General features: G+C 40.0%; 1 protein-coding gene across 1 annotated transcript in view; it reads left to right on the plus strand.

The window, feature by feature from the left end:
• Positions 1–5,882: 5,882 nt before the first annotated feature.
• The window catches only part of LOC117515177 (fibulin-7-like), a 29,460-nt gene continuing 19,333 nt past the window's right edge, over positions 5,883–16,009 (plus strand). The window contains exons 1-3 of the mRNA XM_034175649.1: positions 5,883–5,991; positions 7,835–7,994; positions 15,514–15,684. Coding sequence (XP_034031540.1) covers positions 5,902–5,991; positions 7,835–7,994; positions 15,514–15,684 — 421 coding nt within the window. The 5' untranslated portion in view covers positions 5,883–5,901. The remainder of the gene's footprint in view (positions 5,992–7,834; positions 7,995–15,513; positions 15,685–16,009) is intronic.

The following is a 16,009-nucleotide window of genomic DNA, read 5'->3' on the forward strand; positions in this document are numbered from 1 at the left end:
GTACAATGGGTGTGCCACAAAGTTCTGTTTTGGGCCCCCTCCTGTTTAGTCTCAGTATTAATGATCTGCCACAGGTGTGTCATGGCATTGATCATATCACCCCAATAGAGCGCTTCGCTCTCAGACTGCAGGCTTACTTGTAGTTCCTAGGGTTTGTAAGAGTAGAATGGGAGGCAGAGCCTTCAGCTTTCAGGCTCCTCTCCTGTGGAACCAGCTCCCAATTCAGATCAGGGAGACAGACACCCTCTCTACTTTTAAGATTAGGCTTAAAACTTTCCTTTTTGCTAAAGCTTATAGTTAGGGCTGGATCAGGTGACCCTGAACCATCCCTTAGTTATGCTGCTATAGACGTAGACTGCTGGGGGGTTCCCATGATGCACTGTTTCTTTCTCTTTTTGCTCTGTATGCACCACTCTGCATTTAATCATTAGTGATCGATCTCTGCTCCCCTCCACAGCATGTCTTTTTCCTGGTTCTCTCCCTCAGCCCCAACCAGTCCCAGCAGAAGACTGCCCCTCCCTGAGCCTGGTTCTGCTGGAGGTTTCTTCCTGTTAAAAGGGAGTTTTTCCTTCCCACTGTAGCCAAGTGCTTGCTCACAGGGGGTCGTTTTGACCGTTGGGGTTTTACATCATTATTGTATGGCCTTGCCTTACAATATAAAGCGCCTTGGGGCAACTGTTTGTTGTGATTTGGCGCTATATATAAAAAAAAAATTGAATTGAATTGAATCTGCAATGTACAGTTGTATGCAAAAGTTTGGGCACCCCTCATATTTTTTTTTTTTCCTTTATAAATCATTGGTTGTCTGGATCAGAATCTTCAGTTAAATATATCATATAGCAGACAAACACACTGATATTTGAGAAGTGAAATGAAGTTTCTAGTACAGAAAGTGTGCAGTAATTATTTAAACAAAGTTAAGCAGGTGCATAAATTTGGGCACCCTTGTCATTTTATTTATTTGAATACATTTAGCACAAATTATTGGAACACAAAATTGGTTTGGTAAGCTCATTGACCCTTGACCTCCTTACACAGGTGAATCCAGTCATGAGAAGGGGTATTTAAGGTGGCCATTTGCAAATGGTTCCCCTCTTTGCATCTCTTCTAATGAGTGGCAACATGGAAGCCTCTAAACAACTCTCAAATGACCTGAAAACAAAGATTGTTCAACCTCATTGTTTAGGGGAAGGATACAAAAAGCTATCTCAGAGATTTCAGCTGTCAGTTTCCACTGTGAGGAACATAGTGAGGAAATGGAAGACCACAGGCACAGTACTAGTTAAGGCCCGAAGTGGCAGGTCAAGAAAAATCTCAGATAAGCTGAAGCGAAGGATGGTGAGAACAGTCATAGTCAACAGACCTGCTCCAAAGACCTACAACATGATCTTGCTGCAGATAGTGTCTCTGTGCATCGTTCAACTATACAGCGCACTTTGCACAAAGAGATACTGTATAATACTGTAATGCAGAGGAAGCCTTTTCTGCGTACACGCCACAAACAGAGTTGCTTGAGGTATGCTAAAGCACATTTGGACAAGCCAGCTATATTTTGGAATAAGGTGCTGTGGACTGATGAAACTAAAATTCAGTTATTTGGACATAACAAGAGGTGGTATGCATGGCTGAAAAAGAGCACAGCATTCCAAGAAAAACACTAAAACGCTAAAATTTGGAGGTGGTTCCATCATGCTGTGTGGTTGTGTGGCCAGTGCAGGTACTGGGAATCTTGTTAAAGCTGAGGGTCACATGGATTCCAGTCAATATCAGAACATTCTTGAGAACAATGTTCATGAATCAGTGACAAAGCTGAAGTTGCACCGGGGCTGGATCTTTCAACAAGACAAGGACCCTAAACACTGCTCAATCAAATCTACTAAGGCGTTCATACAGAGAAACAAGTACAACGTTCTGGAATGGCCATCTCAGTCCCCAGACCTGAATATTATTGAAAATTTGTGGTGTGATTTTAAGCGGGCTGTCCATGCTCGGAAACCAACAAACCTGAGATGTTTTGTAAAGAAGAATGGTCCAAAATATCTTCAACCAGAATCCAGACTCTCATTGGAAGTTATAGGAAGTGTTTAGAGGCTGTTATTTCTGCAGGAGGATCTACTAAATATTGATGTATTTTCTGTTGGGTTGCTCAAATTTATGCACCTGCCTAATTTTGTTTAAAGAATTATTGCACACTTTCTGTAAATCCTATAAACTTCATTTCACTTCTCAAATATCACTGTATTTGTCTGTTATATGATATATTTAACTGAAATTGCTATTGTTATAAAGGAAAATCACTGAAATCATCAGGGGTGCCCAAACTTACATACTACTGTATACCGATGATACTGTTTTAAACACACATGCAAAAACTGCTGAACTAGCAGTTAGGAAGCTGACAGCTGCTGTGGAAAGTATCACAGAGTTGCTTGACAAGTCATGTCTCAACCTTAACATAAGCAAGACCAGCTTTTGCCAGGAGCTGCGTGATACATATTGTGCAGCTAAAAAAAAAAAAAGAAAAACAAATTGAAAAAAAAAATTAAAAATACATGTTACCCACAGGATTTGAACCCGCGCCTACCAAAAACTCTGATTACCAGTTGGAAACTTTACCAGTGAGCTACCATCACTGTCCCATTGCAAATGATGGAAACTGCCTCATATCAGGAAGCACATGGATGCATTAAAAAAAATAAAAATGATGCACTATATAAAAACATTGCATTTTATTAAATCCCTCTCATCAAGCGGACAATACAAATATGATCAGTCTGTTCCTCTGTAGATGACTGTACAGTCATGAGAAGCAGTTTGCTCATCTCATTCATGTCCACATCTGCTGGAGCTTCATGTGGAACAGAGCTCACGTGGGTGACGTGACAGTCTGTGACAGTGACAGTCCATGTCTGTCCAAATCGGCAAGAATCGGCAAGTCTCAAGTCACAAGTCAAGTCTCAAGTCAGCTTGCAAACAACTGGTGGTCATTGTGACTTGAGACTTGACTTGGGACTTGTGATTTGTCAATTCATGACTTCAGAGTGACTTGCTGGTGATTTTGTCCCACCTCTGCTAAATAGTATTATTTAATATCTAGACAGATAATGTGCAAACATTGATGACGATTTTTTGTTTTTCTACTTATTATGATTGTCATCTCATCTGTGATACTGTTGAATGAATGAGAATTGAGGACTTGGAAAAATTGTCAGTCATGTGACCAATTATTTAGTTTGTGACCAGACATTTGTTATTTAGTCACACCTGAGCGACGCTACACGTGAAACGCGTTGTTCTCTCATATTAAATGTGAGTGAAGTAAAACATGAAAATGTTAACACATGACCATTAAAAGACAACAGAACATAAGTAAAAACAAACTTTAAAACAAGTTTTGAATAAGAAGAGATCAGTAGTCATGTGGACCAAAGGGAAATAGTAATAGGTTTATTTGTTGACCTAAGAAAGGCTTTTGATACAATTGATCACAACATATTATTTCAAAAGGTGGAACTGTACAGGATCAGTGGAGTGGCTTTGAACTGGATTAAAAATTATTTACAAAACCGGAAACAGTTTGTTAAACTCTGGGATTGCTGCTCTTTGTATCTGGGCATTGTTTGTCAGCTTCCTCAGGGTTCTGTGTTGGGACCAAAATGATTTATTTTGAACATTGGTGATTTATGTAAAGTTTTGGATCTGTTTAAGGAAGTTCTGTTTGCAGATGATACAAACCTGTTTTGTTCAGGAGAAAATTGACATATTTTGTCTGATTTACATATTGGAATGATAAAGGTAAAGAGATGGTTTGATATTAATAAATTATCACTAAATTTGTCTAAAACTAAAATATTGTTATTTGGGAATTACAATAAAGTCATACAAATTCAGTTAAATATACAAAGGCTAATCATAGAGTGTGTCAAAGAAAATAAGTTCTTAGGTGTTATTATTGATGAAAGAATTAATTGGAAAGCTCAACATATTCAAAAGGAAGTGTCAAAACGTATTGCAGTACTAATAACTAATAAAACTACATTGCAATCATTATTCATTCTTCAAAAAAGAGCATTAAGAACAATTCACAATGCAGGTTATCGGGTCCATACGAACCTGTTGTTCATTAAATCTAAAATATTAAAACTTCAAGATATTATTACATTTAAAACTGTGCAATTAATGTAGAAAGTGAAAAATAAGCAACTGCCCCTCATAATTCAAGAATTTTTCAAGGAGAGAGGGAAAATATAATTCATTTTAAGGGGCTTGTATCATTTTAAAATTGCTGGTGCTCAGACGACAGGAAAGGTTTCTGTGTTTGTACTTGTGGCCCTAAAATATGGAACAAACTGGCAAAGGAACTCAAGTGATGTTCAAATGTCAATCAGTTTAAACACCAATATAAGGAACTGATGTTTTCTGAATATATGAAAATTGTCTAAATTGTCTGAATTCTCTGACAAATTTGAAGGACTATATAGCTGTTGGTTAAAGTACAGACAATTAAGTTATTGATTTTGTATTATTATTTTTGGATTGTGCAATGTGTGCTGTTATTGGTGTGGATATGATGAGGAATTTGAGTTATTGATTATTTTAAGATGTCTGTGTTTTGCTGTTCTGCTCACTTTTTGTTTTGCTGTGATAAGTAAAAGTTGCTGAGGTAAAAGGGGGTAGGTGTACACCCATTCGGTTGTATGCGTTGACTGGCTGAGAAATCAGTTTTGTTTTATTTTGTGTTGCAAAGTTCTTTCTTGAACTGAATAAACTCGAACTTGAATTAGAAATAACACCTGTGAGTGACACTGGTTGTAGCTAATGGACACCAGATGTGTTTTTAATCTAGAATAAATGAACTGCATTTATACAGCGCTTTTCCATCTGCATCAGACACTCAAAGCATTTTACAATAATGCCTCACATTCACCCCAATGTCAGCGTGCTGCCATACAAGGTGCTCACTACACACTGGCAGCAACTAGGGGATAAGGACCTTGCCCAAGGGCCCTTAGTGATTTTCCAGTCATGCTGGGATTTGAACCGAGGATCCTCTGGTCTCAAGCCCAACACTTAACCACGAGACCATCACCTCCCTGAATTTTACAGTCAAATTATCTAATCTGAGCTAAGGGGTTGTTCCACACAAATGTCAAACAACAAGAAAAGCTTCTGTAGCCTGCTGTCTTCTTTTTCACCTTCAGGATACAGAGGAGTCATGTAAAGCTTTATCATTCTCACTCTTCTATTTGATGTCATAAAGGTTTGTTTAGATGAAAGAATTGTGAGTGCCCTCTGTTGGTGGTTTAGTTGTGTTATGAACTCGTACTATACCTCTTCAGAATCCTGCATCTTTTTGTGTTTTTAGAGGGTCTAAAAACCTCTTTTTTTTTTAAGAACAAAGGTGTTTTTTATTCCCCTTTATAAACGTAAAGAAACCACAATAATCAGATATCTATTGTTTGTTTCCACATAATTCTTCAAACTGTCCAGATGTCGTGTCTGCAGCAGCTGCCTTCAGAGGCTTTCAGACCTTTATTACAGGATCCCCTTGGATGCGGATTTGGCTGCGCACAGGGCCGCCCTGTCATTTAGGAGCCAGAAACACAGTCAGAGAAACTGGAGGAAATGTCAGATTCCTGAAGTGCACTGAAACCGGTCGAGTCGCCAAAATGTAGCTGCTGGTGATTAAAAGACGCCGCCGCCAGCTGACTGCTCCCTCTAATCTGTCAGACTATTTGTGAAGATGCTGATGGATGAAAAGTGAAAGCTTGTTCCAGATGTAGGAGCAGCAGCTCCTCCTCCACCTGCAGGGAGGGGCAGCGAGCTCAGCGGGGAGGATCCAGGAGGAGAATCTGGAAACTGACCTGGAGAAGAAGTGATTTAGTTTTGCTCAGAATCCTGATGATGAAGCTTTTATCAAACAGCATGAAGGCCATGACCGTCGTCATGGTGATGCTGTCTTTCCATCAGCTCTCCTCCTCATCGGCTCAGGTGAGAACATCTCTCAGCTTTTAGAACATCTCATATATATTATTTTAGTTCTCTGTGGTAATTTTGTCAAATTAAAAGGCGTCACCTCTTTCCTGGAATGTGGGGTTTTTGTTTGCTTTTCTTTTTTTCAGAAATTCTTGGTGCAGCAGTAACATTCTAGAATTCCACAGTGTTTGTGGAAAAGTACAGCAATGGTACTACACAGTGTAGAGCAACAATATTACAAGAAAAGTCCAGCATTTTCAACTTTGTCATAAAAGAACAGAAATGTTCTCAGGAAATGTGCACAAGTACAAAAATGATGTGCAGAAAACAAGTGTGCATTGAGGGTTTGTGCACACAGGACACACTGCACCGCTTGTAACATTAACAGACCAAATTACTTTTCACAGAGTAATAGTCATTTCAGTTATTATAATTATTTTTTAGATACAAAGGTTTACTCAAAGACATATTGAGGAACAATTTAAGTGAACACAAACTGTGTTTATGACGTTCAGACTGACAACACAAAGGACTAATTTACATTTATCTAACTACAAGCTCATTTTGGTTTGAAATAACAGTAAATTACAATTACAGAAGGTTGGATGAAGTTGGACGACAGTCAAACAGAACGCTGACGGTACGAGAACGACGCAAACAACGAGGAACCATTAAGACAGAAAGCAAAATGGAATACAGACGAATTGAGGTTGTCGGGATTCATTAACATTTTTTCAACAGTTTGAAAATTCTGACGATGCGCCGGCTGCAGAAACGAAGCTGGACGACGGTTAAACGATGTCTCAGAAAGTCAACGTAAGTCCAGATTTCTTGTTTCGTTTTGGCTTCGGTGTTAGTGCCGTGTGACCGGGGCTTCACAAAAAATGTGTTAAACCATCTTTAACTAAAGACAAACTGATTTAACCACTTTTAAAATGATTAAAGTTTGAAACCAGCTGTTCACTGTTTTTGAACCCTCTGATTTTCAATGTGAAAATGAGTCTGAGTTTGTTTGGGAACCATTTTAATGGAAAACAAGACTTTTAATTATTTGAAGGGGATGTTTTTGTACTACGAATCTGCTAAAACTGTTCAAATCTGTTTTTGGAAACAGCTCGCGGGTGAGCTAGCCTTATTTATCCATTAAATAAACATGTTTATTTCCACCTGTGATAAGATAAATATGTGAATAAAACAGCAGAAACAAAGATTAATCTCCAATTTGCAGATAACTGAAGCTATTTGTGCTCAAATTTAGCCATTTATCTCAAATTTACTTTCTTTCCAGCTTTGTTTCCATGACAACACTGTCAGGATTGATAACTGCTGCTATTAAAATGGAGATGTTTCATCAAACTTAAATTGAGGAAAAACTGGTTTTAAATTAGATTTGACGTTTAAATACAGTTTTTCACGTGATGAATCTGATCCCGTCCTCCAACTCGCTGTCAAGCCACACAAACGCCTCTGACTCAGATCCAGTTCTCGTCCAGGTGTTACCGCGGCCCAGGAAACCTCGCGGCTAAGTTTAGACCTCACACCTGAGAGATGCCGTTTGTCCTTCAGTATTTGCCTACGTCTGGACACACGTCTGGACCCAGTCTCGTCTCGGAGGTGCCAAACTGCCACACAGTGAAGGTGTGAAAGTTTTATGTGAACAGGTCGTGTTTACTGTACGTAAGAAGGACGATATTTTTGTATTTTTTAAAGTTAGTTTCCCCACAAAAAAAATATTCTTATGATCATCTTCAAGTACCTCTTTCAAAACAAATCAGTTAGAAATATGTTCCAAAATACAAAGAAGCAAACCTTGAACCTTGAAAGTCGCATCTGTAATTTTACCATGCCCCGCCCACAGGAGTGTCCATCCAGTCACGAGCTGCTGAACTCACTGCAGCAGGTGGAGAAGATGCTGATGGCCCATGAGGCATCATACCAGCAGGGTCTGCTTTCCCTGAAGAAGAAGCTGGGCGCCTTGCACAACAGCACCATGGCAATGGTCATGAACAGCACGAAAGGTAAGAACCCTGGAACTCTTCTGGTACCCTTCAGATTTACCATAGAGTGTCATACTGTTTGTATTTCTTCATAACTGATGTAAATAAAGTCCAAGACATATTCAGTGGCAGCTTCACCATCAGAGAGCCTCGTCCACAACAACCACAAAAGACTCCAAGCTGTCAGTGATGTTAAAGGGGGCAACACCCGGTATGAAGAACAAGGGACATGTAAACCTTTGATCGGGATCATTTGGGTTGTTTCTGTTGTCATTATGATTTAAAAAGAGGAAACACAGTAGTTTGACAATAAATGGCTTCACACAACTACTAACCATGAGTGAAAAAAGGTTTTGTGTTATCATTCATATTCTCTGAAAAATGGCCAAAAAAAATAAAAAAAATTCTGCCAGCATATCTAAACTTATGTGCACAAATGTATAACAGTTTGACCAAATGGTGGTGTTCCTCACCTGAGTTGTGGCACTCCTGGTCTCTTCAGTCGTGACTGAAGAAGCCACTTGGAAAAGATGGTGAAATGTTTTGAAGACAAAACAAAAAGTTCAGTTGCTCTTGACTGAAGTCCGAGATAAATAAGGCTAACATCTCACTGAGCTAACAACTTTAGCAGTAGCATGTAAATGTGAAGTAGCTGAGCTTCTGACGTAAATAAGTGAGCCCGAGTCGGACCAGAGCCGCAAACCTCTCAGACTGACCAGGTCCTCGGTGTGGACTTCTGTCCAGTGGGTCTCAGTCTGCTGGTGGACAGTTAATGTCTCTGGAAGGATCTCTGTTCACTTTATTAATCTAGATAACAATAATAATATGAGTAAAGCATCGCGCAGCGGCACGAGGCGGTAGGGCGTCCAAAACAGGAAGTGCCAATTTTCAAATCCACAGTAAAACAGGAAATGTTCAAATGTCAAACACTTCCTGGCACAGGTGGAGCTAGAGTGGAGGCCGGGGTTTCACTGGACTCTCCTGAAATGTAATTGGACGCAGATGATTGACATGTCACAGCACCACATGTCTGGTTGAAAGAGCTGCATTTTGAAATCAGTGAGTCACATTGACTGCTAGGTTCCTCCTGTCCAGTAGTTGGTGCTGTGTACCACAAAAAGAAAGAAAAATGTTTGTTTCTGATTTGAACTGAACATGTTGTTTGAACTATGGACTTCTAATGACACCAAACTTATATTGGTGAGTAAACGACTGTATTTTATGTCAGAAATGAGGTCCAGGTTGTTAAAAGAAGCATTTAGTCTTTAATTCAGGTGGATTATTGTTGTTGGCTTATTTTGCAGCAGATAACTGAAACAATCCTTCAAATGGTGATACAAGCATTGCATTCCATTTCAAATACATTTTTTTTTCTAAAATTATCTTCCTTAACCAAAAGCAAATCTCTACAACTTGATATAAATGAATTAAAATCTAAACTCTTTCTTCCTGATGAAGTGGTGTAGAGGAGGATTTTCTTCAAAAGAAGACCTGAAAGTTCAGCTACAATTTGACAGAAAGTACATTTGAGATGAAAGTCTAGATCTGATGTTTTGGTGAAAGAAACTTTTGTATTTCTTCATAATTGATGTAAATAAAGTCCAAGACATATTCAGTGACTTGGAAATGTTCATGTTTCCATCCCCTGACTTGTTTAAAGAAAACTGGCAATAAACTGATTATTATTTACAGGTTTTATCAAGTTTTAGAGATTTGATTTCAGTTTGTCCAATTTTAGAAATTTTTATTCTTTATTTTTTTTGTATTTCTTGTATTTAAAATGACATAAATGAAAATATGTGAAATTCCAAGTGTTCCAATACTTTTGGAGGGGACAGTATCCTAACCTTATGATGAGTGCAAAATGAGTGTGGTATTATTACTGTTTTGTTTAAGAAGGTTTAATTTTCACTGTTGCTGCACTTTGTGTCAAATCATAGTCATATTGTATATCATATTGATATGAAAATTCAGTAAGGTATATCTTCTATTATACATTCCAAATCTAAGGTGGAACTCTACAAGTGTTTACTAAGGTACACAGAAATATCTTTAAAAAAAAAGAAAAAAAAAAGAGTAGAGTCGAGCCACTTAGGTGCCTGGTCTTGAGAACCAGGGATGGTAGGTTGAAAAGCTTTTTTTATCCCATGGGAAGTCTCCCCACACACCCAAGCGGCTCAATAATATGGACAGCATGTATATGAGTGACATTTACATGACAATTTATATGACAATATTGAGATATGATAATGTTGCCATAATTTACAGCCCTACTGTCAACTAGCTGAAAACTTTGAATATTAATTTACATCTGCATTAAAAAATGCTTAAAGTGGCAGGAGGTTAAAAGGGCTGTAATTAGGGGGGGGGGGGGGGGGGGGGGTCAGCTGAAAAGCAAAAAAGAAAAATTGCTTAAAAAGGTGGGGGGTCTGGGGGAGCAGAGCCCCCCAGAAGCTGAAAGGTTTTTGCCATGCTAATGCTCCCCTGAAGCATTTACTCAAAATAAAGTCTCAAGGACCGAAATGACATGGTGAAATACTGACGAGCTTCGCTCATTCATGTCTGTGACATACAAACATTAATAATAAATAATAATAATAATACTAATGCTACATCATGAGCTCCTGTTTCCACAGACTCAGTCTGGGTAATAGCCCCAAAGCCCAAAACCTCTGGTCCAAGACTAAACAGCTGCTAGCTACAGCTAGCTTCTTAGCAGAACTCATCTGAACACAAAAACTGAATTCAAATCAAATCAAATCAATTTTATTTATATAGCGCCAAATCACAACAAACAGTTGCCCCAAGGCGCTTTATATTGTAAGGCAAGGCCATACAATAATTACGTAAAAACCCCAACGGTCAAAACGACCCCCTATGAGCAAGCACTTGGCGACAGTGGGAAGGAAAAACTCCCTTTTAACAGGAAGAAACCTCCAGCAGAACCAGGCTCAGGGAGGGGCAGTCTTCTGCTGGGACTGGTTGGGGCTGAGGGAGAGAACCAGGAAAAAGACATGCTGTGGAAGAGAGCAGAGATCGATCACTAATGATTAAATGCAGAGTGGTGCATACAGAGCAAAAAGAGAAAGAAACAGTGCATCATGGGAACCCCCCAGCAGGATGGTTCAGGGTCACCTGATCCAGCCCTAACTATAAGCTTTAGCAAAAAGGAAAGTTTTAAGCCTAATCTTAAATGTAGAGAGGGTGTCTGTCTCCCTGATCTGAATTGGGAGCTGGTTCCACAGGAGAGGAGCCTGAAAGCTGAAGGCTCTGCCTCCCATTCTACTCTTACAAACCCTAGGAACTACAAGTAAGCCTGCAGTCTGAGAGCGAAGCGCTCTATTGGGGTGATATGGTACTACGAGGTCCCTAAGATAAAATGGGAGCTGATTATTCAAAACCTTATAAGTAAGAAGAAGAATTTTAAATTCTATTCTAGAATTAACAGGAAGCCAATGAAGAGAGGCCAATATGGGTGAGATATGCTCTCTCCTTCTAGTCCCCGTCAGTACTCTAGCTGCAGCATTTTGAATTAACTGAAGGCTTTTCAGGGAACTTTTAGGACAACCTGATAATAATGAATTACAATAGTCCAGCCTAGAGGAAATAAATACATGAATTACTTTTTCAGCATCACTCTGAGACAAGACCTTTCTAATTTTAGAGATATTGCGTAAATGCAAAAAAGCAGTCCTACATATTTGTTTAATATGCGCATTGAATGACATATCCTGATCAAAAATGACTCCAAGATTTCTCACAGTATTACTAGAGGTCAGGGTAATGCCATCCAGAGTAAGGATCTGGTTAGACACCATGTTTCTAAGATTTGTGGGGCCAAGTACAATAACTTCAGTTTTATCTGAGTTTAAAAGCAGGAAATTAGAGGTCATCCATGTCTTTATGTCTGTAAGACAATCCTGCAGTTTAGCTAATTGGTGTGTGTCCTCTGGCTTCATGGATAGATAAAGCTGGGTATCATCTGCGTAACAATGAAAATTTAAGCAATGCTGTCTAATAATACTGCCTAAGGGAAGCATGTATAAAGTGAATAAAATTGGTCCTAGCACAGAACCTTGTGGAACTCCATAATTAACTTTAGTCTGTGAAGAAGATTCCCCATTTACATGAACAAATTGTAATCTATTAGATAAATATGATTCAAACCACCGCAGCGCAGTGCCTTTAATACCTATGGCATGCTCTAATCTCTGTAATAAAATTTTATGGTCAACAGTATCAAAAGCAGCACTGAGGTCTAACAGAACAAGCACAGAGATGAGTCCACTGTCTGAGGCCATAAGAAGATCATTTGTAACCTTCACTAATGCTGTTTCTGTACTATGATGAATTCTAAAACCTGACTGAAACTCTTCAAATAGACCATTCCTCTGCAGATGATCAGTTAACTGTTTTACAACTACCCTTTCAAGAATTTCTGAGAGAAAAGGAAGGTTGGAGATTGGCCTATAATTAGCTAAGATAGCTGGGTCAAGTGATGGCTTTTTAAGTAATGGTTTAATTACTGCCACCTTAAAAGCCTGTGGTACATAGCCGACTAATAAAGATAGATTGATCATATTTAAGATCGAAGCATTAAATAATGGTAGGGCTTCCTTGAGCAGCCTGGTAGGAATGGGGTCTAATAGACATGTTGATGGTTTGGAGGAAGTAACTAATGAAAATAACTCAGACAGAACAATCGGAGAGAAAGAGTAACCAAATACCGGCATCACTGAAAGCAGCCAAAGATAACGATACGTCTTTGGGATGGTTATGAGTAATTTTTTCTCTAATAGTTAAAATTTTATTAGCAAAGAAAGTCATGAAGTCATTACTAGTTAAAATTAAAGGAATACTCGGCTCAATAGAGCTCTGACTCTTTGTCAGCCTGGCTACAGTGCTGAAAAGAAACCTGGGGTTGTTCTTATTTTCTTCAATTAGTGATGAGTAGTAAGATGTCCTAGCTTTACGGAGGGCTTTTTTTATAGAGCAACAGACTCTTTTCCAGGCTAAGTGAAGATCTTCTAAATTAGTGAGACGCCATTTCCTCTCCAACTTACGGGTTATCTGCTTTAAGCTGCGAGTTTGTGAGTTATACCACAGAGTCAGGCACTTCTGATTTAAAGCTCTCTTTTTCAGAGGAGCTACAGCATCCAAAGTTGTCTTCAATGAGGATGTAAAACTATTGACGAGATACTCTATCTCACTTACAGAGTTTAGGTAGCTACTCTGCACTGTGTTGGTATATGGCATTAGGGAACATAAAGAAGGAATCATATCCTTAAACCTAGTTACAGCGCTTTCTGAAAGACTTCTAGTGTAATGAAACTTATTCCCCACTGCTGGGTAGTCCATCAGAGTAAATATAAATGTTATTAAGAAATGATCAGACAGAGGGGGGTTTCAGGGAATACTGTTAAGTCTTCAATTTCCATACCATAAGTCAGAACAAGATCTAAGATATGATTAAAGTGGTGGGTGGACTCATTTACTTTTTGAGCAAAGCCAATAGAGTCTAATAATAGATTAAATGAAGTGTTGAGGCTGTCATTCTCAGCATCTGTGTGGATGTTAAAATCGCCCACTATAATTATCTTATCTGAGCTAAGCACTAAGTCAGACAAAAGGTCTGAAAATTCACAGAGAAACTCACAGTAACGACCAGGTGGACGATAGATAACAAATAAAACTGGTTTTTGGGACTTCCAATTTGGATGGACAAGACTGAGTCAAGCTTTCAAATGAATTAAAGCTCTGTCTGGGTTTTTGATTAATTAATAATCTGGAATGGAAGATTGCTGCTAATCCTCCGCCCCGGCCCGTGCTACGAGCGTTCCTACAGTTATTGTGACTCGGGGGTGTTGACTCATTTAAACTAACATATTCATCCTGCTGTAACCAGGTTTCTGTAAGGCAGAATAAATCAATATGTTGATCCATTATTATATAATTTACTAACAGGGACTTAGAAGAGAGAGACCTAATGTTTAATAGACCACATTTAACTGTTTTAGTCTGTGGTGCAGTTGAAGGTGCGATATTTTTTCTTTTTGAATTTTTATGCTTAAATAGATTTTTGCTGGTTATTGGTGGTCTGGGAGCAGGCACCGTCTCTACGGGGATGTGGTCATGAGGGGATGGCAGTTGGAGAGAAGCTGCAGAGAGGTGTGTAAGACTACAACTCTGCTTCCTGGTTCCAACCCTGGATAGTCACGGTTTGGAGGATTTAAGAAAATTGGCCAGATTTCTAGAAATGAGAGCTGCTCCATCCAAAGTGGGATGGATGCCGTCTCTCCTAACAAGACCAGGTTTTCCCCAGAAGCTTTGCCAATTATCTATGAAGCCCACCTCATTTTTTGGACACCACTCAGACAGCCAGCAATTCAAGGAGAGCATGCGGCTAAACATGTCACTCCCGGTCCGATTGGGGAGGGGCCCAGAGAAAACTACAGAGTCCGACATTGTTTTTGCAAAGTTACACACCGATTCAATGTTAATTTTAGTGACCTCCGATTGGCGTAACCGGGTGTCATTACTGCCAACGTGAATTACAATCTTACCAAATTTACACTTAGCCTTAGCCAGCAGTTTCAAATTTCCTTCAATGTCGCCTGCTCTGGCCCCCGGAAGACAATTGACTATGGTTGCTGGTGTTGCTAACTTCACATTTCTCAAAACAGAGTCGCCAATAACCAGAGTTTGTTCCTCGGTGGGTGTGTTGCAGAGTGGGGAAAAACGGTTAGAAATGTGAACGGGTTGGCGGTGTACACGGGGCTTCTGTTTAGAACTACGCTTCCTCCTCACAGTCACCCAGTCGGCCTGCTTTCCCGGCTGCTCGGGATCTGCCAGAGGGAAACTAACGGCGGCTAAGCTACCTTGGTCCGCACCGACTACAGGGGCCTGGCTAGCTGTAGAATTTTCCACGGTGCGGAGCCGAGTCTCCAATTCGCCCAGCCTGGCCTCCAAAGCTACGAATAAGCTACACTTATTACAAGTACCATTACTGCTAAAGGAGGCCGAGGAATAACTAAACATTTCACACCCAGAGCAGAAAAGTGTGGGAGAGACAGGAGAAGCCGCCATGCTAAACCAGCTAAGAGCTAGTAGCTGCGCTAAGCTAGCGGATTCCTAAAAACACACAAAGTGAATAATGTGTAAATAATTTAGAGGTGATTCAGCAGAGGGAGTGCTTTAGTTAAGGCACGTAAAGATTACACTGTGAAACAAATCGTTATCTAGTTAACTAGATCAATCTAACTGCGCAGACTAAACAGCTAACAGATACAGCAAAACACCGCTGTGCTCCGGAACAGGAAGTGATACAATACCGCAGTGAGAGCCAACCACCACAGATCCACCACAGACATAAGCACTTTTTCGGCATTTCCTGACAATGAAAATCCGACGAGGCGTGCTCACAGGCGAATGACGCAACCGACAGGCGTGAAAAAACTCACAAACATGAACAAACATCTGCGCGTTAAGAGAAACATACAGGAAGTGCAGCTGGAAGAATAAAATGTGTTTTTCCTTCTAGGATTCTGCTCCAGACCAGAATCTCCTGCACATGGCCAGAGACTGGGCCGGGTGTTTGGTGTTGGACATGAAGTCCACTTCCTTTGCAAAACAGGCTACGAGCTGATTGGCCCACGGACACGAGTGTGTCTGGAGTCTTTGAAGTGGAGCGGCCAGCAGCCGATGTGCAAGCGTAAGTCATCAGACGCGCCCCCCTGACCGAGCGTCAGGTACTTCAGCGTAACTACAATACCAGTAATACTAGTCCAGGAGTAAGGTACCGATGCTCTGCAAGTGTCTGTCATGTTCCTTCTGGAACATGACAGACACTTGCACTTGTCTCTCATGTTCCTTCTGTCTCCAAACCGTCCCACCTGAGCTGTCCCTCTGATATGTTCATTCCTAATCTTGTCCATCCTCATCACTCCCAAAGAGAATCTCAACATCTTCAGCTTTGCCTCCTGTCTTTTTGTTAGTGCCACCGTCTCTAAGCCGTCCAACATATGAGGTCTGTTAGA

Source organism: Thalassophryne amazonica, chromosome 8 (genome assembly GCF_902500255.1).
Source record: "Thalassophryne amazonica chromosome 8, fThaAma1.1, whole genome shotgun sequence".
NCBI lineage: Eukaryota > Metazoa > Chordata > Actinopteri > Batrachoidiformes > Batrachoididae > Thalassophryne > Thalassophryne amazonica.